This window comes from Bos mutus, chromosome 4, assembly GCF_027580195.1.
Source record: "Bos mutus isolate GX-2022 chromosome 4, NWIPB_WYAK_1.1, whole genome shotgun sequence".
Classification (NCBI taxonomy): Eukaryota; Metazoa; Chordata; class Mammalia; order Artiodactyla; family Bovidae; genus Bos; species Bos mutus.
In genome coordinates this window covers 101,677,090-101,703,243 of record NC_091620.1, presented here as the reverse complement: position 1 = coordinate 101,703,243, position 26,154 = coordinate 101,677,090, and the positions used below count along the sequence as shown (strand labels likewise).

At 39.0% G+C, this 26,154-nt stretch overlaps 1 protein-coding gene across 1 annotated transcript in view; it reads left to right on the top strand.

Annotated features, from left to right (window-relative positions):
• The window catches only part of NXPH1 (neurexophilin 1), a 366,446-nt gene extending 344,744 nt beyond the window's left edge, over positions 1-21,702 (top strand). The window contains exon 2 of the mRNA XM_005898477.2: positions 19,792-21,702. Within this exon, the coding sequence (XP_005898539.1) occupies positions 19,792-20,553 (762 nt within the window). The 3' untranslated portion in view covers positions 20,554-21,702. The remainder of the gene's footprint in view (positions 1-19,791) is intronic.
• The last annotated feature ends 4,452 nt before the right edge of the window (positions 21,703-26,154 follow it).

Here is a 26,154-nt window from a genome sequence, read left to right as displayed (position 1 = left end):
ATTGCTTCCTTCACTCTGAAATTCGGGAACACAATTTCCCATTATCATCTTTGTCAGTTGAAAACTCTAGAACTTTATTATACAGTGATTTTCAGCACACAAATCCAAACTGAGGAACATTTTACAGATTAAGTAGCCTATAATCTTTACAGTTTACAAAAATGTAAAGGATGAGAAACAGAACAAAAGTCATTGAAGGATCATAACAACCAAATGCAGTGCATGGCATTGGAATGGGCCAGAAAACTTAGTAGGTGTAAAAGTATTGTTGGGACAATTTGATATTGTCTATAGATTATTAAAGTATTGGCTCCATGGTAAAGAACCTGCCTGCCAATGCAGGAGATGGGAGTTTGATCGCTGGGCTGGGAAGATCCCCTGGAGAAGAAAATAGAAACCTACTCCAGTATTCTTGCCTGGGAAATCCCATGGACAGAGGAGCCTGGCAGCTGCTGTCAGTGGGGTCGCAAAAGAGTCAGACGCAATTTAGTGAATAAATAACAATAATAGATTAAATTAGAAAGTATCAAGGTTAAATTTCTCCATTTTTATAGCTGCATTGTGCTCATATATCAAATGTAATATTTCTTAGGAATTTAGAACTTCTTTAAGAATAAATGGGCATGATATCTCCAAATGGCACCAACACACAGACACACACACAAATATACATGCACATGCATACATACAAACACCTGAATTTACATAAACGTCAGAAAATGAAGATCATGGCATCCGGTCCCATCACTTCATGGGAAATAGATGGGGAAACAGCGGAAACAGTGTCAGACTTTATTTTTGGGGGGCTCCAAAGTCACTGCAGATGGTGACTGCAGCCATGAAATTAAAAGATGCTTACTCCTTGGAAGGAAAGTTATGACCAACCTAGATAGCATATTCAAAAGCAGAGACATTACTTTGCCAACAAAGATTCGTCTAGTCAAGGCTATGGTTTTTCCTGTGGTCATGTATGGATGTGAGAGTTGGACTGTGAGGAAGGCAAGTGCTGAAGAATTGATGCTTTTGAATTGTGGTGTTGGAGAAGACTCTTGAGAGTCCCTTGGACTGCAAGGAGATCCAACCAGTCCATTCTGAAGGAGATCAGCCCTGGGATTTCTTTGGAAGGACTGATGCTAAAGTTGAAACTCCAGTACTTTGGCTACCTCATGCGAAGAGTTGACTCACTGGAAAAGACTCTGATGCTGGGAGGGATTGGGGGCAGGAGGAGAAGGGGACGACAGAGGATGAGATGGCTGGATGGCATCAGTGACTCAATGGACGTGAGTCTGGGTGAACTCCGGATGTTGGTGATGGACCGGGAGGCCTGGCGTGCTGTGATTCATAGGGTCGAAAAGAGTCGGACACGACTGAGCGACTGAAATGAACTGAACTGAACTGATGCATGTGCATATGTGTACATATGAATGAAAGAGAGAGCAATAAAACAACATGTAATCAGATGGAACTGATTGGTGAATTTGGGTAAAGAGTATATGTAAGTTTCTTGCAACTTTCTATAAATTGGAAATTATAGCTAAATTTTAAAATTACAAAAATAAATAAACACAAATACTATTTCTGGTGCAAATTCCAATTAAGATGGATCATGCTTGCAGTCCATCTAAAGAATCAATTCTTTATTGATTTGTGGGACCTCAGTTTTCTTGGGTTTTTTTCCCCCGCCATTCACTTAAATGATATATTTGAAACTGAAAGTGCTATCACAGGATAGGCGTTTGCCTTTGCATCTCCCACACAAATCTTGACGTGGGGCCTTTTGGGGTCCACATGGCGAAGTTTCACTGGGCAGGAGCATCTAGTCTGTTTACAATTTTGGCACGTGATATCCTCCACTCGGTAAGGGTTATAAGAATATAAAGAATATAAAGAATCAATTCTGTAGATGGACTGCAAACATGATCCATCTTAATTGGAATTTGCACCAGAAATAGTATTTGTGTTTATTTATTTTTGCAATTTTAAAATTTAGCTATAATTTCCAATTTATAGAAAGTTGCAAGAAACTTACATATACTCTTTACCCAAATTCACCAATCAGTTCCATCTGATTACATGTTGTTTTATTGCTCTCTCTTTCATTCATATGTACACATATGCACATGCATCAGTTCAGTTCAGTTCATTTCAGTCGCTCAGTCGTGTCCGACTCTTTTCGACTCTATGAATCCCAGCACGCCAGGCCTCCCGGTCCATCACCAACTTCCGGAGTTCACCCAGACTCACGTCCATTGAGTCACTGATGCCATCCAGCCATCTCATCCTCTGTTGTCCCCTTCTCCTCCTGCCCCCAATCCCTCCCAGCATCAGAGACGAGACAGCAAAAGAGACACTGATGTATAGAACAGTCTTATGGACTCTGTGGGAGAGGCAGAGGGTGGGAAGATTTGGGAGAATGGCATTGAAACATGTAAAATATCATGTAAGAAACGAGTTGCCAGTCCAGGTTCGATGCACGATACTGGATGCTTGGGGCTAGTGCACTGGGACGACCCAGAGGGATGGTATGGTGAGGGAGGAGGGAGGAGGGTTCAGGATGGGGAACACATGTATACCTATGGCGGATTCATTTTGATATTTGGCAAAACTAATGCAATTATGTAAAGTTTAAAAATAAAATAAAATTAGAAAAAAAAAACAATATTAAATTACAAACCAAAAACAGGTATGAAAATGAATGCTTGTGCTCAGTTGTGTCTGACTCTTTATAACCCCATGGACTGTAGCCCACCAGGCTCCTCTGTCCATTGGATTTTCCTGGCAAGAATACTGGAGTGGGTTGCCATTTCCTTCTCCAGGGGATCTTCCCGACACAGAGACTGAATATACGTCTCCTGAGTCTCCTGCGTTACAGTCAGATTCTTTACCACTGAGCCACCAGAGAAGCCCATGAAAATAAATAAAGAAATCATGATGAATTTAAGTTTTTAAAAGCTTATTCTTAATTATAAAAGCTTAATTATTCTATAGAATAATTATGTCTATACAATTTTTTTCTGTAGAAATAATGGAGAGACCTCTAGCATGGTTGATCAATATAATTTTTTAAATTAAAAGTTTACAAAAATTTCAAAAAAAAATAAAGAATCAAAATTACTTAGCAAAAGATGATTTCACTTATAAAGGCATTTCTTGACTATTTAAAATCAGCCTCTACTTTGAGAAAAACCATATATATCACACCTTCCTTTAACATGATGTCAAACTATGAAATAGCTGTTTTAACTGGAAGCAAGTCACTGATACACTTGGAATAAGCTTTTTAATACAGTACATCTTGCAATACCCCCACTGTCAATTCTGTTATGATTCTCAGTGTAAATTACAGCTCACATTTCCCTGGCTTTACTTTAGTAATCTGTATTGAGAATCACTGACTTTCAAGGCTCCATAGCAGGAGGGTGGCTCCAAAATAGTAGTACCTTTATCTATGAGAGAGCATAAAGTACTGATGCTGGTTATCTAGAATGAGCAGACATAGACGGATTTAGAGTGAGTACAATGACTTCCCTGAGGTTAATTTTTGAAAGTTTAAAAAATCATAGTCACTTAACAAATGCTTGCTGATGGATTTATAGAACAGAGAATCTGACAAACTTTTGCTTTAACTTAACTTTAAAAAAAAATCTTCTGAAAATAGGAACTAACAAAATTTCCCTGGAAAATAAATATAACACACTGTTTCTTTTAGAGACTAAAGAATAATTCCCTCTATGTTATCATTTGCTTAACTGAAAACCTATGACAACAGTCTCCTCATTTTGATTCCCTCTCCTCTCAGAACAGTCACTGTTCAGACTCAAGTCTTAGAAGGTCTGAGCCTAGGTTCATGCACTTAGTCAATCCAGGAGACCCCAAGCTGTAGTTGAGATGCACTGGGTTACTGCCTCTTTGTTTTAGGGTTAGCAAATGATGGCAGATCTCCTTCCACAAAATTAAGAGCAGAGATAAGCCAGTTCCATACTTTGCAGTTGACACCCTGGTTCCAGTTTTAGTAAACTCTGAGAAGACATAAGGTATCAGCTCTCAATAAAAGGAAGCGTTGGAACTCAAGAAGAGTGGACTGAATACTAGGAAACCTTACCTATAGTTTTAACTCTGCCCCTAACCACCTTGGGAACTTTATGGGAGTTACTCTGTGAGACTCAGCTACCGAAGTCGTGAAATGATTTTCAAGGTCCCTTTCAACTTCAGATATTTTGTGATTCTCTTAACAGTCATGGATTTTAGTGACACAGACAAAAAGCAAAAGTGTCATAAGTCATACTGTATTTATACTCTGTCAACTCTAAAGCCAAAAATGTCTTTAAGATTCCTATTTTTAATAACAATTTAATTTGCACTGTTAATGAATATTTTGTGGCTCAATTTGAACCTTTGCAAACACATCCATGAAACTGGTTATATTGGGTCACATTTATAAAAACCCACTGCATTTTCCAAACAAGTGGACATTTATGTAAAGAAATAGCCTAACACATGCCTAACTGCCTGTTTCAAAGCAATTATTGTTTGTCAATTCAAGTGTCCACTCAAATACTGCAGAGAAAATGCCCCTAGAAAGTTTGGCTGACTCTTGGTGAAGGAACTTCCGCATTTAGCATCCCATTAGCATTTTCCTTCATTTCTGTCTTAACATCAAATTTCTGGAAATTCAAGAGAGAAAATCCAGAAGATGGCACTCACTTTCCTGCCATTCAAGAGACCACACTCATGTTTCATTAAGCTTTTCTGATATTTGTAAAACTTCTAAAATTCAGTTATGTTCATATAGGTGTTTTGCTCTTATTCGCTTTTCTCTTTGACTTAAATAATACTCACATTTATTTGGAGATTTTTGATGTGATAGTCCTGACTGATTATAATAACCTGTAGCATCCACTCACTTGTATTTTCCTAGAAAAATATCACCTTTTTCCTTGCATCACTGTAGATGTTTACAGAATTACACAAAGCCTCTGTGAAGGCTTACAATGCAAACACATTTATCTATGTCAGAAAATGAGCTGTTTATCTGCTTATGAGGTAAGCTCATCTGTGAAGGAATAGCATCATGTGTAGGTAGGCACTCCATTCAAACAGGCATTTATTCATGCAGCTGATAATTGTAGAGCACCTACTTGGAACCTGGGATTTTATGAACTGCAGTTAACAATGACTAAGGTATTGAATAACCAATCCCAACCTCATGGAGATGACAGTTGAGAGAAAGAAGATAGATAGGTATGCATATAGGTATGGATATAGATAATAGTATTACTTTTATGAATAAATAGTACAAGGTACTATGAGAGGATCAACCATTCCTGTAGAAACGGAGTTTAGATTGGGCTAGAGTGCCACTCCAGTACTCTTGCCTGGAAAATCCCATGGACAGAGGAGCCTGGTAGGCTGCAGTCCATGGGGTCGCTAAGAGCCGGACACGACTGAGCAACTTCACTTTCACTTTTCACTTTCATGCATTGGAGAAGGAAATGGCAACCCACTCCAGTGTTCTTGCCTGGAGAATCCCAGAGGCGGGGAAGTCTGGTGGACTGACAGAGTGTGTCCGACAGAGTCGGACACAACTGAAGCGACTTAGCAGCAGCAGCAGCAGAGGAGGTCTAGGGCTTCCCAGGTAGCACTGGTGGTAAAGAATCCACCTGCTGATGCAGGGGACATAAGAGACTAGGGTTTGATTCCTGGGTTGGGAAAATCCCTGGAGTAGGAAATGGCAACTCACTCCAGTATTCTTGCCTGGAGAATCTCATGGACAGAGGAGCCTGGTGGGCTATGGTCTGTGGTGTCACAAAGAGTCGGACATGACTGAAGCAACTTGCACAGCACAGAGGATGACTAAGAGTTAGCTACACAAATGGGAGGGGGTGGAAAGGATTCCAGGATGGAGAAGCAGCCTTTGCAAAGGTCCTAAAGTTGGAAGAAATGTCTAGATGGTCGCTGAGTTGTGTGCAACTCTTTGCGACCCCATGGACTGCAGCCTGCCAGGCTCCTCTGTCCATGGGGATTATCCAGGCAAGAATACTGGAGTGGGTTGCTATTTTCTTCTCTGGGAGCTCTTCCCAACCCAGGAATTGAACCTGAATCCCCTGCATCTCAGGCAGATTCTTTACCGTCTGAGCTACCAGGGAAGCCCTGAAGTTGGAAGAAAGAGAACATATAAACGTAAAATGTCTGATGTGCTCTGAACTCTGAGGACAAAGTGAAGAGCAGCCAAAAGTGCAGCTAGAGATGTAGAAATATGTTGCATTGACCTAGACTCTTATCCAGTCAGTTCAGTTCAGTCGCTCAGTCGTGTCCAACTCTTTGCAACTCCATGGACTGCAGCGCTCCAAGCCTCCCTGTCTATCACCAACTCCCGAGCTTACTCAAACTCATGTCCATAGAGTTGGTGATGCCATCCAACCATCTCATCCTCTGTCGTCCCCGTCTCCTCCCACCTTCAATCTTTCCCAGCATCAGGGTCTTTTCCAGCGAGTCAGTTCTTTGCATCCAGTGGCCAAAGTATTCAAGCTTCAGCTTCAACATCAGTCCTTCCAATGAATATTCAAGACTAATTTCCTTTAGTATGGACTGGTTAGATCTCCTTGCAGTCCAAGGGACTCTCAAAAGTCTTTTCCAATAAATAAATATAAATACCTTAACACTGAACATACCCTCTATGGGGAATCAAAGGCTCACAACAGCTGCTTTAGTTGGCAATGACTTCAGTAGTAGTTCTTTGAGCAACAGTTACTCCCTCCTAGTCTCTGCAGCTCATAGAAGAGGTAGATCCCAGGGTCTGTGTCAGTCAGCAGGTACCATGAAGTTTCCTGATTCATCTTCTTTCTTCAAAGAGGTCTGCGACCCTTAGTGACACAATTCTGCCTGACTTCAGCACCAGGAATAGAGACAGCTGTCAGATGTCCTGGCTGCGCCCTCTAGTGGCATCTGGAGTGTTACCCAGCTCTTTTGAAAAGGATAATTAAACTCCCTCTTGGAATCTGGACATTTGAGTGTGAGGACAATTGGGGAAAGGGGAGAGAGGAAATTCTACTCTAACAGCCTGTCTTTCTTTCAATTCTCCTGTGATTCCCTCCATCCACAGTGTTCACAGCAGTTCACACTAATGCTGTGACAAGTCATTTTAAAGTGCATTAAAGGTCAAGGGGATCTCAGAGCTCTCCTTGCAGACACACTTTCATCCAGCCTTCCTACTGTGCCTTCTCCTACAGCATCCTCAGCCTCTTTGGACTCTGCTCTGTTCTCTCCATGACCCATCTTGTCTCCTCCTGTAACATAATCTGGGTAAGCATCCTTCTTTGATTTAGTGAAACTGTCCACTTAATTCCCTCGGTAACAAAAAGAGCCAAGTCCTTTTCCTTTGGGAATCTAGGCATATCACTCAGTTTTACATCTGATCAACTTTAAAGGCACAGCACCTAAAACCCAAAGGCCATCTTTTCCCTTGTATATGAGATCTCTTTGCCTAAGCATCTCTTTCCCTCAGCACTTGGCTCTTTGATGTGAAATTCCACATGCTGTACTTTGAGAAGCTGGGAACAGACCAAAGTAAAATATAGCCCAGGCTCCTGGTGCATCTGATTCCCACATTGGCTGTAATTGAATAAGAGATCTGCTTTTCCCAAGCGCTAAGAGTCTTACCTGGCAGAAACAATGATCAAAGACTAGATGCTAATCTTCTCACCAGAGGGACTTTAGAAAAGAACAGGCTGGTTTAAGAGCTTTCAAGGGAATTGTTTTGTCATAGACATAGTGAGAAAGCTTGAAGTTCCCTCAGTCCGTGAGTTGGGTCCTCCCTGAGCTACACCCAAGTGCCATTGCGGGCCTGTGGCTGTAGGCTGGATACTCTTTACCACATCTTGCTGTGCCCAAGGCATGATCTAAAGATACATATTTACTCAGTGTCGAAAGGTTTTACCTAACTCAAACTCCAGCATCACCATCCTTTGATAAAAGAGTAAGGGGTCAATTCTCTCTGTTGGTCTTCTCTGTTCTCAGTGGATTTGTTCCACTTTAGGAAGCTGGGGACTTCCAGCTTACAGGGCTTTTACAGGAGTGTGGAGTGACTTTATTTTTAGGATCTGCATGCCCTTTTGTATTCCTCAGTTGTCTTTCTGCCTTATCCACTCTGTACTTGGGAAGCTCTGAGCAGTGTTCATGTGCTGGAGTCTGATAAGAAAGAGGCCCTAGAATAATTCTGGAATAAATCTAGGATCTAAATGATACCAGGATGATATTCCACTGTAACTAGTCTCTATCGCTTTCTTTATATAATGACTTCTTCCTCTATTAGAAGATTTTCAGATCAACCTCTGGATAATCAAAGGGTGTTGAGTAGAATATTGTCTCAAAAACATCAAAGTTATTATTTCCTCAGGATTTTGAGCTTCAGTTGGATAAAGTGAACTGTGATACTACTCAGGGTGTTCTCATATACCAGTGCTGTATTTGGGAACGTATGTATGTATAGGTCACTGGAAATGGCATTGAAATGTGAGTCAGTCTTTCCTCATTTGGTCCATTTTAGAGAGGTCTGCACCTTGTTTGACTTTAAGAAGCTAGAAATATCCTAAAACCTCCATGTTACATGCCTTATTATGGACAATCACTCACAGCTCAGTTCAGTTCAGTTCAGTCGCTCAGTCGTGTCCGACTCTTTGCAATCCCATGAGTCGGGCACGCCTCGCCTCCCTGTCCATCACCAACTTCTGGAGTTCACCCAAACTCACGTCCATCGAGTCAGTGATGCCATCCAGCTATCTCATCCTCTGTCATCCTCTTCTCCTCCTGCCCCCAATCCCTCCCAGCATCAGAGTCTTTTCCAGTGAGTCAACTCTTCGCATGAGGTGGCCAAAGTATTGGAGTTTCAGCTTTAGCATCATTCCTTCCAAAGAATACCCAGGACTGATCTCCTTTAGAATGGACTGGTTGGATCTCCTTGCAGTCCAAGGGACTCTCAAGAGTCTTCTCCAACACCACAGTTCAAAAGCATCAATTCTTTGGCGCTCAGCTTTCTTCACAGTCCAACTCTCACATCCATACATGACCACAGGAAAAACCATAGCCTTGACTAGACGGACCTTTGTTGGCAATGTAATGTCTCTGCTTTTAAATATGCTGTCTAGGTTGGTCATAACTTTCCTTCCAAGGAGTAAGCGTCTTTTAATTTCATGGCTTCAGTCACCATCTGCAGTGATTTTGGAGCCCAAAATAATAAAGTCTGACACTGTTTCCACTGTTTCCCCATCTATTTCCCATGAAGTGATGGGACCAGATGCCATGATCTTCGTTTTCTGAATGTTGAGCTTTCAACCAACTTTTTCACTCTCCACTTTCACTTTCATCAAGAGGCTGTTTAGTTCCTCTTCACTTTCTGCCATAAGGGTGGTGTCATCTGAATATCTGAGGTTACTGATATTTCTCTCTGCAGTCCTGATTCCAGCTTATGCTTCTTCCAGCTCAGCATTTCTCATGATGTACTCTGCATATAAGTTAAATAAGCAGGGTGACAATATACAGCCTTGACGGACTCCTTTTCCTATTTGGAACCAGTCTCTTGTTCCATGTCCAGTTCTAACTGTTGCTTCCTGACCTGCATATAGGTTTCTCAAGAGGCAGGTCAAGTGGTCTGGTATTCCCATCTCTTTCAGAATTTTCCACAGTTTATTGTGATCCACACAAAGGCTTTGGCATAGTCAATAAAGCAGAAATAGATGTTTTTCTGGAACTCTTTTCCTTTTTCCATGATCCAGCAGATCTTTTATAAAATTTTAAAGTAGATAGGTATTTTTAGTGTTTTACTCTAATTTATTTATTTATTTATTTGTTTAATGAGTGAACTGGGCTTCTACTGTACCAGATTTCTTCTGTAGTTGCCTTATTATGGACAATCACTCACATTAGCCTCCAATTCATATAGAAAGACCCTGGATTTAACACAGCTATTCCTACATATGCAATATTTGTCTTTTCTTTAAAGACAGCTAGATTTACTGACAAATTAAAATCTCTTTATGGATAACGAGAAAATAACACTGGCTTTGTTTCAGCCAAGAAATAGCTTTTCAACATGTTATTTTAAATGTTTTGTTTATTATTATGATGAGGTACCCAGGGTTCCTCACATGGGATATTCCTTATACATTTTAAATGAACATATCATAAAATACTAAAGAAAGAAGTAACTTTTGCAATGCAAAGCTGGGTAAGGTAATCTGCAATTAAGTTTTGAGAGAATGGGTTAAGTGGGATTATAGAGAATATAATTTTTAATTTCTCATCAATGTTAATGTGTCTGTATGTCAAAACTTATATGTGCATCTATATAAAGTGTGCAGAAGGGAAGAGACAATATTTTGTAAGATGAAAATTTCTGTTTCTCAGCAGTAGAAACAATAGTTCACGGCTCTTCTCAAGGCATGCTTTCCCCCTTGCAGGTAAAGAAACAGAAGCATTTCCAAGATAATTTTCGTGAGAGGACCTAAAGGAGGAAAAATCAAAAGGAAAACTAATTTTCATAGTTACACAAACTTGCAAGGTGCTCAATGACCCACAACTTAGATCCAGTCTCCGATACAATAATTTGAAGGGACTCGTTGGTATCCTATGTTAAAAGTGAGCCATCCTGCATGGATTCATGAAAACTCCTGGAGTAACATGCCTAAAATTCTTAGCCACTTCTTCAAACTCATAGAAACGTACCACGTTTCTAGTTTTTAAGGGTGATGTCGAATGTCCAGGCTGATCAATATATCTTCTCTTAATGTTATGCTAAAGACAAATTATTGCTTACATTTGCCAGCACTAAATTGTAACATACAGAATCAGTGTGATCTCCTCCCACCACCTAGTGCTAAAGATGACCACAGAGATGTTGCAATTATGCTCATTTCCATCACAGTTTGTTTGGCCCACTTGAGCAAATGTAATGTCTCCAGTGAGAAGATGGGGTTACAGTGGCAGGGTGCATTCTGAGAGCCTTGTTTTCCTTTTCTTTGGGGTTTCATAACCTACTTCAGAGTGTTAGCTCTCAAGTGTTGAACTCATACTGTTTCCCCTATTTTTATTTCTGCTACATATAAAATCTTTTATCTTCACAAAAACCCAGTGAGTGAGGTGTCATCTCTATTTTCTAGTTGGAAAAAATCTGACTGTTCAGGTTATTGGTAACAGATTTTGGGTTTAGCCCTGTGATCTCTGACTGCAATGCCCGTTTTCTTAGTTTCTGTACAATACAGCCTCCAGCAATGACTACGCTAGGGGAGAGGCTTGGGGTTCTTTTCCTGCTTTCCCACTGTTAATGCAGCGTGGCTGCTGCTGGAGCACTGCTTTGTAGCAGAAGGAAATGATGTATTTTTGATGTATTAAAATACTAACCCATTTCCTCTGGCTTATCACATATAATACAGGCATTCTGAGAATTATCAGTGAAGTGTAGGCTCCAAACTTGTAAGAGAGAAACCTCTGTGGGCCACGTGTTCTACCAAAATCTTGGTTGTGGCTAAAGAATCAATGAACCCTCCCTATTGAAACTAATGTAAGTAAGAATATAAACCATGTATATAATTTATTGAGTACTTACCCTATGCGAGGTAGTCCTTTCCTCAAGTTACAAAATGGAATAATACAGGAAAAACACTCCCCAAAGGGGTTACAGTCCTTTTGGGGGAACACTATGAAAAAGAGCCTAGCATGGCTGTGAATTGCTGCATGCTTTTCCCTAAACTAGTTAAGAAAAGGTCTGGAGAAGGCATGAGCACATGTGGCTCACCTTGTGAGATTTCACAATACCTGAAGTGGAAAAATATCCTCACTTTTTTGGAGAGAGGAAAAAAAAAAAATCACAGAACAAAAGGAATTGAAAGATGAGTGACTTTTCTGCCCAATGTAAGCCTATGGCCAGTAAAGACATTTTTAGGCATAGACTACTCAGATAGCTTATCCCATATGAACTCTTTTTAAAAGGATCATACAAATCTACACAACCACAGAAATGAAAATCCAGAAGAGGGACGAAGTTATCTGAAGCAATAATGAACAGAAAAACCAATGGAAGGAAGGCTAAAAAAATAAGTCTGTGAAACAGTGTAATAATTAAGGATCTATCACAAAAGGTAACCCCAAAATAGAAATATGATACATTTATATCTAGAATTCTATTTCCTATTTAATAAAGATGATATACCTTTATGAACTAAGAGCTATGCACCTCAAAGACATTGTTGATTGGAAAAAATACAAATCATAAAATACAATACTAGTGATGTAAATATTTATACATGAAAAATAGTGAAAATGTTTAGGAACAATATACATCAAAAATTTGAGGTTTTATCTTTACAGAGAGAGGTGGGATTATAAGGGAGCAGGGGTTGATTATAAAGATAGGCTTTTAATTTTTACTTCATAAATCCTCTAATGTTTAAATGTTTTGATAAACATATATTCATGTATAATTGTATATGATTAAAATAATTTTAAAAATAAAGGAAATACCCAGTGGAGTAATAAGCAGTAGCTCTTTCACTTAGCAGCAGCAATCTTGAACAAGTTCTCAAGCTTCCGTATCTCTGCCTGTAAGTTGGAAATAACAATACTGTGTGTGAGTCAGTGATTGAGTGTGTGTGTGTTTGTGGTTTAAATGAAGTGCAATGCCATATGTAAAATGCTAATTACCGTGTCTGAAGATAGCATGCCCTTAACCAATAGCAGTTGATAGTATGCGACATATATTCAATGTAGCAAATCATAAACTGTGAAAACGAAGTTGTAATCACAGAGCAAGGTCATTTTGTTGATTAGTTATTCACTGATGAGAGATATTGCTTAAGCATCAGGTTATCCAGAATTTTTGTTTGGCTTAAATATTCATACAGTTGATGAAATAAACACATGATTTTCAAAGTAATCTTGAGATAATTTATATTGAACAGTAATAGATCAACAGTAAGTGTGAGGGCTGGTAGAAATTAAAAGGCATCTTACTGCTCTTTTATAAAAAGAGATACACAGACCATCTGGAGGTCCCTCTAGTTGGAGGTGTACAAGTCAAAGAGGGACCTGTTTACATAAAATCTCGTAAGGCCAGGAGCATAGTTGAAGTGTTAGTGAAGTATCTCTTCCAAAAGTGATGTCTTTCAACAATATTTTAAAAGATAATATATTGACATTAGGATTATAAGCCTGTAATGAAAAGATGTTAAAGACAGCAATGTGAAAGTATAGCCCTGAGAGATATAAAGGAGGAGCTAGACCAAGGTGTCTCAACTCTTTATATGCTTACACCCCCACCAGTCAATAGCAGTCTCCTTTTTCTAGCCCCCAACACAGGTCCTGCCCCAGACAAGCTCCCTTAATGTTAGATTCAAGCTCTGTCTTTGTTTATCGTTGAAGGAAATGACCCTTGTCTTTGTACCTATTTTTGAATGTTGTCGAGAAACATGTGCTTTAACATGCATATTCCTAATCATGGTAAGAGTCTGTATGATTCTCAGTGTTTATAAAGCAATTAGACAACTCACATAATTTGTGGAAATGGTACGATTGAACTAGTGAGTGGGTCAGCTCCTTTGGAGTGGGCATTGGCCACGTCTTAAAATTTTTATTTTTGAGGCATTGGCCACTTTAAAAAGTTAATTAATTTATTTTAATTGGAGGCTAATTACTTTACAATATTGTGGGTTTTGCCATACATTGACATGAATCAGCCATGGGTGTACATGCGTCCCCCATCCCGAAACCCCCTCCCACCTCCCTCCCCACCCCATCCCTCAGGGTTATCCCAGTGCACCGGCTCTGAGTGCCCTGTTCTGTGCATCAAACTTGGACTGGTGATCTATTTCACATATGGTAATATACATGTTTCAGTGCTATTCTCTCAAATCATCCCACCCTTGCCCTCTCCCACAGAGTCCAAAAGTCTGTTCTATACATCTGTGTCTCTTTTGCTGTCTCGCACATAGTGTTGTCATTACCAGCTTTTAAAGTTCCATATATATGCATTAATATACTGTATTGGTGTTTTTCTTTCTGGCTTACCTCACTCTGTATAATAGGCTCCAGTTTCATCCACTTCATTAGAACTGATTCAAATGCAGCCACTTTTGACTTGGAAAATTATATTCAGTTAGGAAGTATCTTTAGTGCTTTCACTGTGATAGAAAAAATGACTCTTTGTAGAAAAAAGTTCACAGTGCGTTGCCTTTTTGGAATTGAGTTAGTTAGCAATTGTCAGATTTTTCTTTTGGGCTCATTTTATGCCATAGTCTTCACAACCTCTGTCATCATTCTGATATACTGATGTGAAAGGATCTTTAGATGACTTTTCAAAAGAAACTCTTCTCTTCTGTTTGTAAAACCAATGATAGAAGGTGTTCTGAGTCTAAGTTTTTTTTTTTAATATACTGTTTATTCAGTAAGGCTCAAAATCTATTTCAATTTTATGTGTACATTTATGTGCTTCAAAAATGAAAATTCTTCGTATGTAAAGCAATATAATAGAGTGAGAAAGCTGAGAATTCTTGACTGCATCTGGGAGCAGATGTATTAAGATAGCTGCACTTCTTTTTCATCTTACATCATTTCTTTACCACCACTAACACTTGTTTCAAGAAGGTCCTTAGTAGTTAATTTAAAAGTCAGGAGACTCCTTTTCAAGGAGACTTCTTTTCAATAAACTTTTTTAACGTGTTACTTTTGTATTTCTTACAGATGCAAGAAAATTCATTAATTCTCAACTTTTTCACATTCCTGCTTAGCCAATATATATCATCAAATTAAGTTAATCCTGCCTCTGAAATATCTTTTATATCCATTTTTTTTTCTTTCTCTTTTTCTCTGCCATTGCCTTGGTTCAGGCTCATTTACTTTCTCAAAAGAAGTATCACAATTTGTTATTTAACTAATTATTCCCTCAAGGTTTCTCCCTACCAAACTACCTTTCAATGTCCAGTCAGTGATTCTTTTAGAGCCAGGATGACCTAATTAAAAGCAAAATAAGACAAAATTTAAGGACTCCTCATTATCTATAAGATTAATTTTAAATACCTTCATAAATTGACCCTAGAAACTTCACAATTTGACTATAGCCTACCTTCTTTGAAGCGAAAAGCAAAGGAGAAACGGAAAGATATACCCATTTGAATGCAGAGTTCCAAAGAATAGCAATAAGAGATAAGAAAGAGAGATAAGAAAGCCTTCCTCAGCTATCAATGCAAAGAAATAGAGGAAAACAATAGAATGGGAAAGACTAGAGATCTCTTCAAGAAATTAGAGATACCAAGGAAACTTTTCATGTAAAGATGGGCTCAATATAGGACAGAAATGGTATGGACCTAACAGAAGCAGAAGATATTAAGAAGAGGTAGCAAGTATACACAGAAGAACTATACAAAAAAGATCTTCACGACCCAGATATTCACAATGGTGAGATCACTCACCTAGAGCCAGACATCCTGGAATGTGAAATCAAGTGGGCTTTATGAAGCTTCACTATGAACAAAGCTAATGGAGGTGGCCAAATTCCAGTTGAGCTATTTCAGATCCTAAAAGATGATGCTGTGAAAGTGCTGCACTCAATGTCAGCAAATTTGGAAAATAGCAGTGGCCACAGGACTGGAAAAGGTCAGTTTTCATTCTGATTCCAAAGAAAGGCAATGCCAAAGAAGGCTCAAACTACTGCACAATTGCACTCATCTCACACGCTAGTAAAGTAATGCTCAAAATTCTGCAAGCTAGGCTTCAGCAATACGTGAACAGTGAACTTCCTGATGTTCAAGCTGGTTTTAGAGAAGGCAGAGGAACCAGAGATCAAATTGCAAACGTCCACTGGATCATTGAAAAAGCAAGAGAGTTCCAGAAAAACACCTATTTTTGATTTATTCACTATGCCAAAGCCTTTGACTGTGTGGATCACAACAAACTGTGAAAAATTCTGAAAGAGATGAGAATACCAGACCACCTGACCTACCTCTTGAGAAACCTATATGCAGGTCAGGAAGCAATAGTTAAAGCTGGACATGGAACAACAGACTGGTTCCAAATAGGAAAAGGAGTATGTCAAGGCTGTATATTGTCACCCTGCTTATTTAACTTATATGCAGAGTACATCATGAGAAATGTTGGGCTGGATGAAGCACAAGCTGGAATCAAGATTGCCGGGAGAAATATCAGTAACCTCAGATATGCAGATGACACCACCCTTATGGCAGAAAGTGAAGAACTAAAGAGCCTCATGATGAAAGTGAAAGAGGGGAGTGAAAAAGTTGGCTTAAAGCTCAATATTCAGAAAACTAAGATCATGGCATCTGGTCCCATCACTTCATGGCAAATAGATGGGGAAACAGTGGAAACAGTGGCTGACTTTATTTTCTGGGGGCTCCAAAATCTCTGCAGATGGTGATTGCAGCCATGAAATTAAAAGATGCTTACTCCTTGGAAGGAAAGTTATGACCAACCTAGAGAGCATTTTAAAAAGCAGAGATGTTACTTTGTCAATAAAGGTCCATCTGGTCAAGGCTATGGTTTTTCCAGTAGTCATGTATGGATCTGAAAGTTGGACTATAAAGAAAGCTGAGCACTGAAGAATTGATGTTTCTGAACTGTGGTGTTGGAGAAGACTCTTGAGAGTTCTTTGGACTGTAAGGAGATCCAACCAGTCCATCCTAAAGGAGATCAGTCCTGTTTGTTCATTGGAAGGACTGATGCTGAAGCTGAAACTCCAATACTTTGGCCACCTGATGCAAAAAGCTGACTCATTTGAAAAGATCCTGATGCTGGGAAAGATTGAGGGCAGGAGGAGAAGGGGATGACAGAGGACGAGATGGTTGGATGGCATCACTGACTCAATGGACACGAGTTTGGATAAACGCTAGGATTTGGTGATGGACAGGGAGGCCTGGCGTTCTGCAGTTCATGGGGTTGCAAAGAGTTGGACACAACTGAGTGACTGAACTGAACTGACCTGACCTTTGTGTTCTGCCAACATCTTGCAACTTCTGTTTATCCTTCCTGTCAATTCTCCCTTAAGTTCAGAGATAAGGAACTATTTTCCATTCTTACATTTGACATGTTCTTTTTCAACTTTTTACTTTTGCATAGTATGTTCCTTATACTTAGAAGAACTTCTCTAGCCTGTTCATTATCTGTTGAAGTCCTAACCCCCCCCCTTTTTTTTATTCTCCCAGATCTGAGTATAATCTCCTCTATTATATCTTCTCTACCTTTTAACTTTGACTCTAAGAATATTGTACATTGTGTTGTTCACATCACTATACTCCTTGCTTAACTGATCTCACTATTAGATGGTGAACATCTTGAAAGAAAGAACTACATCTCATTTGCCTTTGTATTCCTGTTATTTTACTCAATATTAGCAGAATCACACTATATAGTTATTGAATTAATAAAGCAAGATGAATCATGGACCCTTCCTGATTTTTCATGACCTAAACTCTCCTAGACATTGCCCTGCTTCTCTCCTAGCCTAAATGAAAGGGAGAGGAAAGGAGAATAATAGTCAAGGCAGTGCTGGTGATTATAGCCTACTTTGATTCTGTACCCAAACTCAGATGTTGCAGAGGCCTCTTGACTCCACCACTAGAAGCCGTTCACATCGCACCATTGAGGGCTAATAAATTCATTGCATTTGGTCCTTGAACAGTTTAATAGCTGAAGTTCTGCTCATGTTTTATTCATCTGAATTTTGCTAACAACTCAGTTTGTCATGTTTTTAGGTTGTGGTAGCGCCTAAATACTTTGGAAAGTATGTATGTGTGTGCTTAGCCACTTCAGGCTTCCCTGGTGGCTCAGATGTTAAAGAATCTGCCTGCAATGCAGGCAACCCAGGTTCCACTGTTGGGTCAGGAAGATCCCCTGGAGAAGGAAATGGCAACCCACTCCAGTATCCTTGCCTGGGAAATACCATGGACAGAGGAGCCTGGAGGGGGCGCTATGGTCCATGGGGTCGAAAACTACTGAGAGACTAATACTTTCACTTTCTTAGTTGCTTCAGTCATGTCCAACTCTTTGTGACCCTATGGACTGTAGCCTTGCCCCGCCCCCCCATCCAGGTTCCTCAGCCCATGGGCTTCTCCAGGCAAGAATAATGGAGTGGGTTGCCATGCCCTCCTCCAGGGGATCTTCCCAACCCAGGGATCAAATCTGCCTCTTTCAACTCCTGGACTGGCAGGCAGGTTCTTTACCACTGTGGCACCTGGGCACTATATATATATATATATATATATATATATATATGGGAGATTTTCTTATAAATATACCCTTGCTCTCAGATCCTATTGTCTATTATTTATTTACATAAAATAGTACCCCAGGGAATTCAGAGGTAAAATGTTTCAGGATGATAATAGTTAGAAATACTAATGTTGAACACTCATCCTGTCCAGGTACTGTCCTTCTGTGCTTTTAATGGACTGTCCAGTTTAATTCTTCAAACAGCCATGTGAGGAAAAGGGATATCATTTTTCTACTCTGTGGAAGAGAAATACAGAAATGTACACAAGTCAAGCAACTGGCCCAGATCATACAGCTGTGAAGGATCATAGCCTGCATTGGGATTCAGGGTGTCTGACTCCAGAGCTCGCACTCATAATTACTACAGCTGTGGAGAGTATAATTTAGATGTAAATTTCTATTCTGCCTGAAAATCAGAGGTTGTTCTGCTGTCAGAATCTTAGCATCCTGTTAAATAGATCCATTTTTTTTTTCCCTTGAAACCTGCCACTTCCTTTTTTTTTTTTTCTCTTTCTCTTTTACTCCCTATATTCTGCTGGTAAATGCACGCTAAGTCCCTTTTACTTCTTCTTTAGGACAGTTTCATTACTCATGAGCCAGTGTACCATGGATTCATCTCATTATACTCTCTCCCTGATGAACTATGTTGTTGCTGAGATACAAGTGCCAAGCCGTTATCAAATACATTTATTCTTTTTGCCACCCAAAGACTGGGAAATTATCTGTGTAATTTGAGAGACTGGGATATGTATTTATTTCTTTTATACTAAGAATAAATATAGAGGCTGCAGGAAGAACAAAGACAATAGAATTAGGCAAGTACAGATTTGGATGTTTGACCAATCAATTAGATTCCATCGAAACAAAACAAGTACACAGGCCAAAATAAACTCTAAAATCAAAAGGTCTGTACTCCTATCAATAGCATTTGTTTTACTAGATCACATTTAAATCTGTTAATGGAAAAATTATCTTATACAGTATGTTTCTTGCCAATAATAGGTGATCATAAACAAGTTATTTTGTTTTGACCAGAAAAAAATATTCTAGAGTCTCCCTGCAAAACTAACTTTTCTTATGTGACTGTGGCATGGACTATCAAAAGTCTGTAGAATGTCAGTTGATGTATTTCTGAGAATCATACCATTTTAAAGCTTATGGTGATTTCAAAGTAAAAAAGTAACATAATCCTTTGTAAAAGTTTATTTTAAAAGTGTTTGGATTTTGGCACTGAGAAGTAATTCAAACATAAATCACACTAAGGTGCTTTGCTGTATTCATGTTATGTGGCCCTTTTCAAAGTCAATGTTTTTATATAATCTTTCTGTCATGTTTAATGGTTTTTATCCACCTCCTCTCTCCCATCCTTGTATAAAAATAGCAGTGGTACTCAATCACAGCTTAATAAGCATTGGCCACGTGCTGAAGGTACTTGAATCCCCAGCCACTGAAAGAAGGCTTGAATCTGTGTTATGTGTTCTCAGATACAGGGTTGTAAACACCATTTTTCTGTTTCATTTTCAGGTCACATGTGCCAATTTAACAAACGGTGGGAAGTCAGAACTTCTAAAATCAGGAGGCAGCAAATCCACACTAAAGCACATATGGACAGAAAGCAGCAAAGACTTGTCTATCAGCCGACTCCTGTCACAGACTTTTCGTGGCAAAGAAAATGATACAGATTTAGACCTGCGATATGACACCCCAGAACCTTATTCTGAGCAAGACCTCTGGGACTGGTTGAGGAACTCCACAGACCTTCAAGAGCCCCGGCCCAGGGCCAAGCGAAGGCCCATTGTTAAGACGGGCAAGTTTAAGAAAATGTTTGGATGGGGTGATTTTCATTCCAACATCAAAACAGTGAAACTAAACCTGCTGATAACTGGGAAAATTGTCGATCATGGCAATGGGACGTTTAGCGTTTATTTCAGGCACAATTCCACTGGTCAAGGGAATGTATCTGTCAGCCTGGTACCCCCTACGAAAATAGTGGAATTCGACTTGGCACAACAAACCGTGATTGATGCCAAAGATTCCAAGTCCTTTAACTGCCGCATTGAGTACGAAAAGGTTGACAAGGCTACCAAGAACACACTCTGCAACTATGACCCTTCAAAAACCTGTTACCAGGAGCAGACGCAAAGTCACGTGTCCTGGCTCTGCTCCAAGCCCTTTAAGGTGATCTGTATTTACATTTCCTTTTATAGTACAGATTATAAACTAGTACAGAAAGTGTGCCCCGACTACAACTACCACAGCGACACACCTTACTTCCCCTCTGGATGAGGACGGACACAGGGGTGAGACTGAGGCCTGAGGAATTCCAGGTCACATGACAGGGCTGTCACCTCAAGAAGAAGGTCCCATCTGTTGCCTGGAACGTGTCTACACTGCTGCTCTTGTCACCTGACTGCAAATACGCTCGTGGAAAACAACCTGATGTAATTTCTGCCCAGTCAGCTTCATCTCTTGGTATAGTCGCAAAATCACCACAGATTCTAAAGCCACACCTGAAGACACGCTCTCACACATAGACGTACACCAACACACGCGCATACACATTTCAGCCGGCGTCTGTCATGATTCCTGTTGAGAGGGCTTTCATTGTCTGACTCATAATGGTTCAGGATAAAGGATCATCAAGCAAAAGGATTAACTAGACAGTGAATGGTTTTTAGCACTTGCTGTTATGGAAATCTCTCTTTAATGTCTTGAGTACATGCTAATCAATAGTCCCCACTCATGCATTTCTACTGCTTGGAGTAGCTGTACTGGTAAATACTACTGTAGGAGTATAATGCTTGTTAAAATGGAAAAAAAAATGTGTTTTTAGAGCTCAGTATTCTTTATTTTATGAACACAACAAGTGTAGTAATTTTTTCCAGCATTCAGTAGGCACATTCAAGGTGATCCAAGATAGCTCTTTTTTCTATGGAGGGAGCCTGTTCTCAGTAAAGATGAGCAAACATTTGGAATTTACATGTGGGCAGACACTGGACTACAGCTTTCATCACCAGTCATTGGACTTTTGCAAAGTCGAGACCAGCTAAGGCTGCTTAAAACAAGTTCTGATCATTATATAAGAAGGGAAATGCCTGACAGACACCATGTAAGTTATAAGTGTCTGTCTTATCTTTACTAAACATATTGTAACAAATTCAATATCCTAGTCTTCATTTGTATGAATGGTTTGTATTGTACATAGTTTAACCAAGTGTAATTTGAGCTGCTTATTAATATTAACTTGTACTTGTCTCTCTGCTTGTTATTGGTTTAAAAAGAAAAAAAAAAAGGATATGAGGAATCCATTCTATCGATGTAGCTGTGAACTCCATTGAAAAGACAAACTTAATGTACAAAGCATTTATTCAGCTCAAGTATTGTTGAAACCTATACATATACAACATTACAGTCTGTCTGTATTTAGACATTTTATTTCTGGACAAAATGAAATGTACATAAAAATAAAATGCTTAAAGTTGAGTTTCAATATGTACTTGTGTAAGATGGTGATTTAAATGGTTCTGACAAGAAGAATGTGCTGGAAGACACTCATGGTTTTGCATCTCATGTCTCTAAATCTGTATAGACCTATCTAAATTGTTATTAGTTACCTAGTCAAAACAACTTAGGAGTCTCAGTCTCAAGCCTGGGAAACAGTTGTGGCATTCAGTATTACACACATTTTCGGTTTGTTGTCATGTTAGTTGTTCAAGAACACCAAAAAAATCAATGAACATAAAGAGATAATTGAGGTCTCCTGAATTATTATAGCTAGTTGTTTTTTACTTTTCCTGTACAACATCTTTATTTAGTAGGATGTTTAGAAGGTATCTTTTTTTCTTAAAAGAAAGCCAAGATGCCTGAAGATTGTGGCTGATTTCCCCCGATTCTACCATATCGACTCAACTAAGGAAATGACAGTAGTAGTGGAGGGCTTCGATGCTCAATTTACATACAGCAAAAGGGGTCAATGTATGTATAAAGCATTATTTTTGGACATTAAACTTTATTTTTAAAAAGTAATTATGGTATACAATCCCAGCATAATAAACAGAAGAATAAATACGTTAAGGTAATATCCCATATTTAAGGTCACAAACTGGGGATTGGGATATGAAAAGTCTCAAAGGTTAACCAAAGAAGTCAAATTAAGAACATTCACTCATTCTAATTTTCCCTTCATGCTACATAGGAATAAGTATGTTTCGTATAGAAAATGATAGAAGTACTACAGGGAACCCCATACTATAGAGTTCTAAAGCAAGAACTCAGTAACTGGTTTGACTAAACAGAGCCTTCAATTGCCAATTAAAGGCAAATCATTCTGTTCAATGTCCATCTCCCAAATCCCTCCAATATAGCTAGACAACCATTTATATCAATGTATCAATTAATTTGCCATGGGATTTAGAAGCTAATGTTAGAACAGACTTCCCTGGCGTGATTGGCAAGAAGAGCTTAAGTCCCAGCTGCATAACATATTTTCCACAGATAAATCTTACTATTCAGGGGTTTATTTATCAAAATGTTCATTTAGGAGTTAATTCTCTCTTAACAAAAAGGAGAGTAAGTCAGAAAGCAAATATCTTTTATTTTTTTTATCATTTGATTAGTGGCCTGTGACTTTCATTATGTGGTCTAATCTGCCCTGTGATCCAACATTCAAGATTAGAAGAAAATATGCTTCAGTCTTCACCCATCTGCCCTTTCAAAGTCCCTTTGAAATATTGCTTTTGTTTTTATGAACATATGCTGCTGCTGCTAAGTCACTTCAGTCATGTCCGACTCTGTGTGACCCCAAATTCTTTAGGCAAGAACACTGGAGTGGGTTGCCATTTCCTTCTCCAATGCGTGAAAGTGAAAAGTGAAAATGAAGTCGCTCAGTCATGTCCGACTCTTCGTGACCCCATGGACCGCAGCCTACCAGGCTCCTCCACCCATGGGATTTTCCAGGCAAGAGTACTGGAGTGGGGTGCCATTGCCTAATGCAGCAAATAAAGCATTGAATTATTTTTTCTGTAGTTTTTCTTTAGAAGAAAAAAAGAGAAAACTCCTAATGAAGATTTCAATTTTTTAAAATCCAAACTTTTAGGATTGTTTTCGGGACCTGTACTCACATGTCACTAACACCTCCGTCTGTGGTATACATGTCATGATGACATAGAAGTAGGATTCAAAAGATAATTTACTTGTATGTATCTAATATACTCTTTCTGTTTTAGATAAGGAACTGGATGATGGACTGTGATGAATATGAAGGTTCAAAGGTTCAGATGAAAAACTTTTACTAGGCCAGCTTGTTGCTTCAACAAACTGGTTATTTAAGTTTTAATTATGCTAAAAAATCATTTGTTATTTGGAAAAAATTAATTTTAAGCTATACTAAGGAAATTGCTTTTTCTTACCTTTGCTAAGGTATAGAAAAAAAACACGTCAAGGTGGAAGTAGATAACATCTGATGCAAACATGGGTTTGTCGTCACCTACTGTTATTTTCAGAAGCATTTTAGTATAATTGAAATTATTATAAAGAAATGATCATTGCAGTGATATTGCCTCATGAAAGGAAAATGATACAAGTTACCAGTTTATACAGTTATGATGAAAACAATGAATTGTCATGGTACGGTTTCAATTGGGCATTTTGGGGTCACTGACTCTTGTGAGAATTTCTCTGCATGAGTAGAAAGGGCATAACTGTTAATAGTACAGTACTAAATTCTGGAAGTCATTATTCTGAAAGTAATAGAAATACTTGTTAAAACTGTGGACAGGAATCTTCAGGTTCCTACATTGCAGCAATAAACTGTAAGCCATATTTTTGCACAGAATAGATTAAAACAATCATAAGAAGCCTGAGAAAGTGTTTGTCTTTTCCCTTTTCCCCACTGCTTTACATGTAAGAAGCAGCTTAACCAATATGAACAGTTGTTTGGAAAAACAGTTTACATCTCCACCATCGACTCTGAATGCCAAGTTTTAGCCTGAAGCAAAATCAAATGTCTGTGTTTATTAACTTCTGAGAGATTAGGTTGGTGTACTAGTTTCAGACATTTATTGGTATTTATTCAATTGGTCTATTTATTTTATCTTTACACTTTTATTCAAATGAAAATTAGTAGATGCGTTCAAAAATTAAAAATTTGAAAACATGAATTTGCATAGAAACGTTTACTATTTACTTAGTTTGTAGGTGACAAGAATTGAGGATTTTAACAGTCAGAATTGAATCCTAAACAGCTGATTGCTAGGTCAGGTTTGTCCCATGCTTATCAAAGAAGGATTTCAGGGCTGGGGAGCAAAGGAAATAATCCTTCTCAGTTTAAAATTATGATGTGTCATTAATTTTTGTATCCTATACCATCAAATACTTTTAGGTAACACATTTGCAATTGCTTTTATTTTTACTAGAATGGCAAACAGCAGACATCCCATGAGAGTTTTAGTTTCAATGTTTGTGTGAACAAAGTCTAGAGGAATCATCTACAATTAGGAGACTACTACTGCCAAGTAACTGGCCAAGTGTCCTGAGTTTGATGAAAAGCAGTTTAATGTTTATAATTCTGCATTTACAGGATCATGCTTTTTATTACTGCTGGATTGCAGGATGACTCTAAAGGCCCTAAAAGTGACGGATGAGAAGGCTTAGAGACTTCCTTTCGTTGGCTGTACTGGTTGTCACTGTTGGAGGTGCCAAGAGTACATTCTCCTAAAACTAGACATATAGCCAAAGCTCTGTTCACATCCTCCTCACCTAGCAGGTGCTGGGTTTCTGTTTGCTAATTCTACCAACGGCCCTAAATAGATCACTGGAGTTACTTATTTCTGATACACAAATTCCTTGATTCAAACATAGGAGTAAATTTGGCCATGGAGATAGTGACTGTTTAAAGAAATACTGCTAGAAAGTTGTAGAAAGCCTCTATTGTCAAATAAGTATTAAATCTATCTATATACCTATCTATCTATATCTGAATCTACTATGTTTTTTACTGCCAAAATTCACTTTGCCAATTTTCTGCAATCCAGTTTTATTATTATAATGAATTTCTTTTCAGCATTTTATAAAAGCTTTTAGTAGAAGGCGAAAAAGAAGCTAATTGTGTTTAGTGTAAGAGTCCAGTTTTCCCAACACCATTTATTGAAGTTTTTTAGTAAAACTAAATGCTGCTGCTGCTGCTAAGTCACGTCAGTTGTGTCCGACTGTGTGCAACCCCATAGATGGCAGCCCACCAGGCTCCTCTGTCCCTGGGATTCTTCAGGCAAGAATACTTCAGTGGGTTGCCATTTCCTTCTCCAATGCATGCATGCATACATGCTAAGTCGCTTCAGTTGTGTCCGACTCTGTGCGACCCCATGGACAGCAGCCCACCAAGCTCCTCTGTCTACGGGATTCTCCATGCAAGAATACTTACTGGAGTAGGTTGCCATTCCCTTCTCCAAAACTAAATGTGGACTTATATAAATTCAAGTTTCCCCCAAGTGGTTGCTACAATTCCAAATTATCCAAAAGTTCATCTGTTTTCCAAAAAGTCACATGATTCTGATCCACAGCGGATATATGTACAGAACTCAGGGGTTTTCTGAGGGAGGTGGAACCCATCTTTGCATTTAGATTCCCTGTGAGGTCATCACTTCAAGGGGACCTGTATTTCTTAAGAGCTGTTCCAAAACACAGGGACTCATGTTTTTCTCACTATTGAACAGAATAGGGTACTTACCAAGAAGACTTAACAAACAAAATAGAGGTATGCACAATAAAGCAGGAGAGCTCAAAATACAAAGGTCGCAGAGCCTGGACCCAGGAGAGAATCACCCTCGAATCCCAGAGTGGGCAAGAAAGTGAGGAACACAGTGGACTCTGTAGGTACCAGCATGAGTTGGC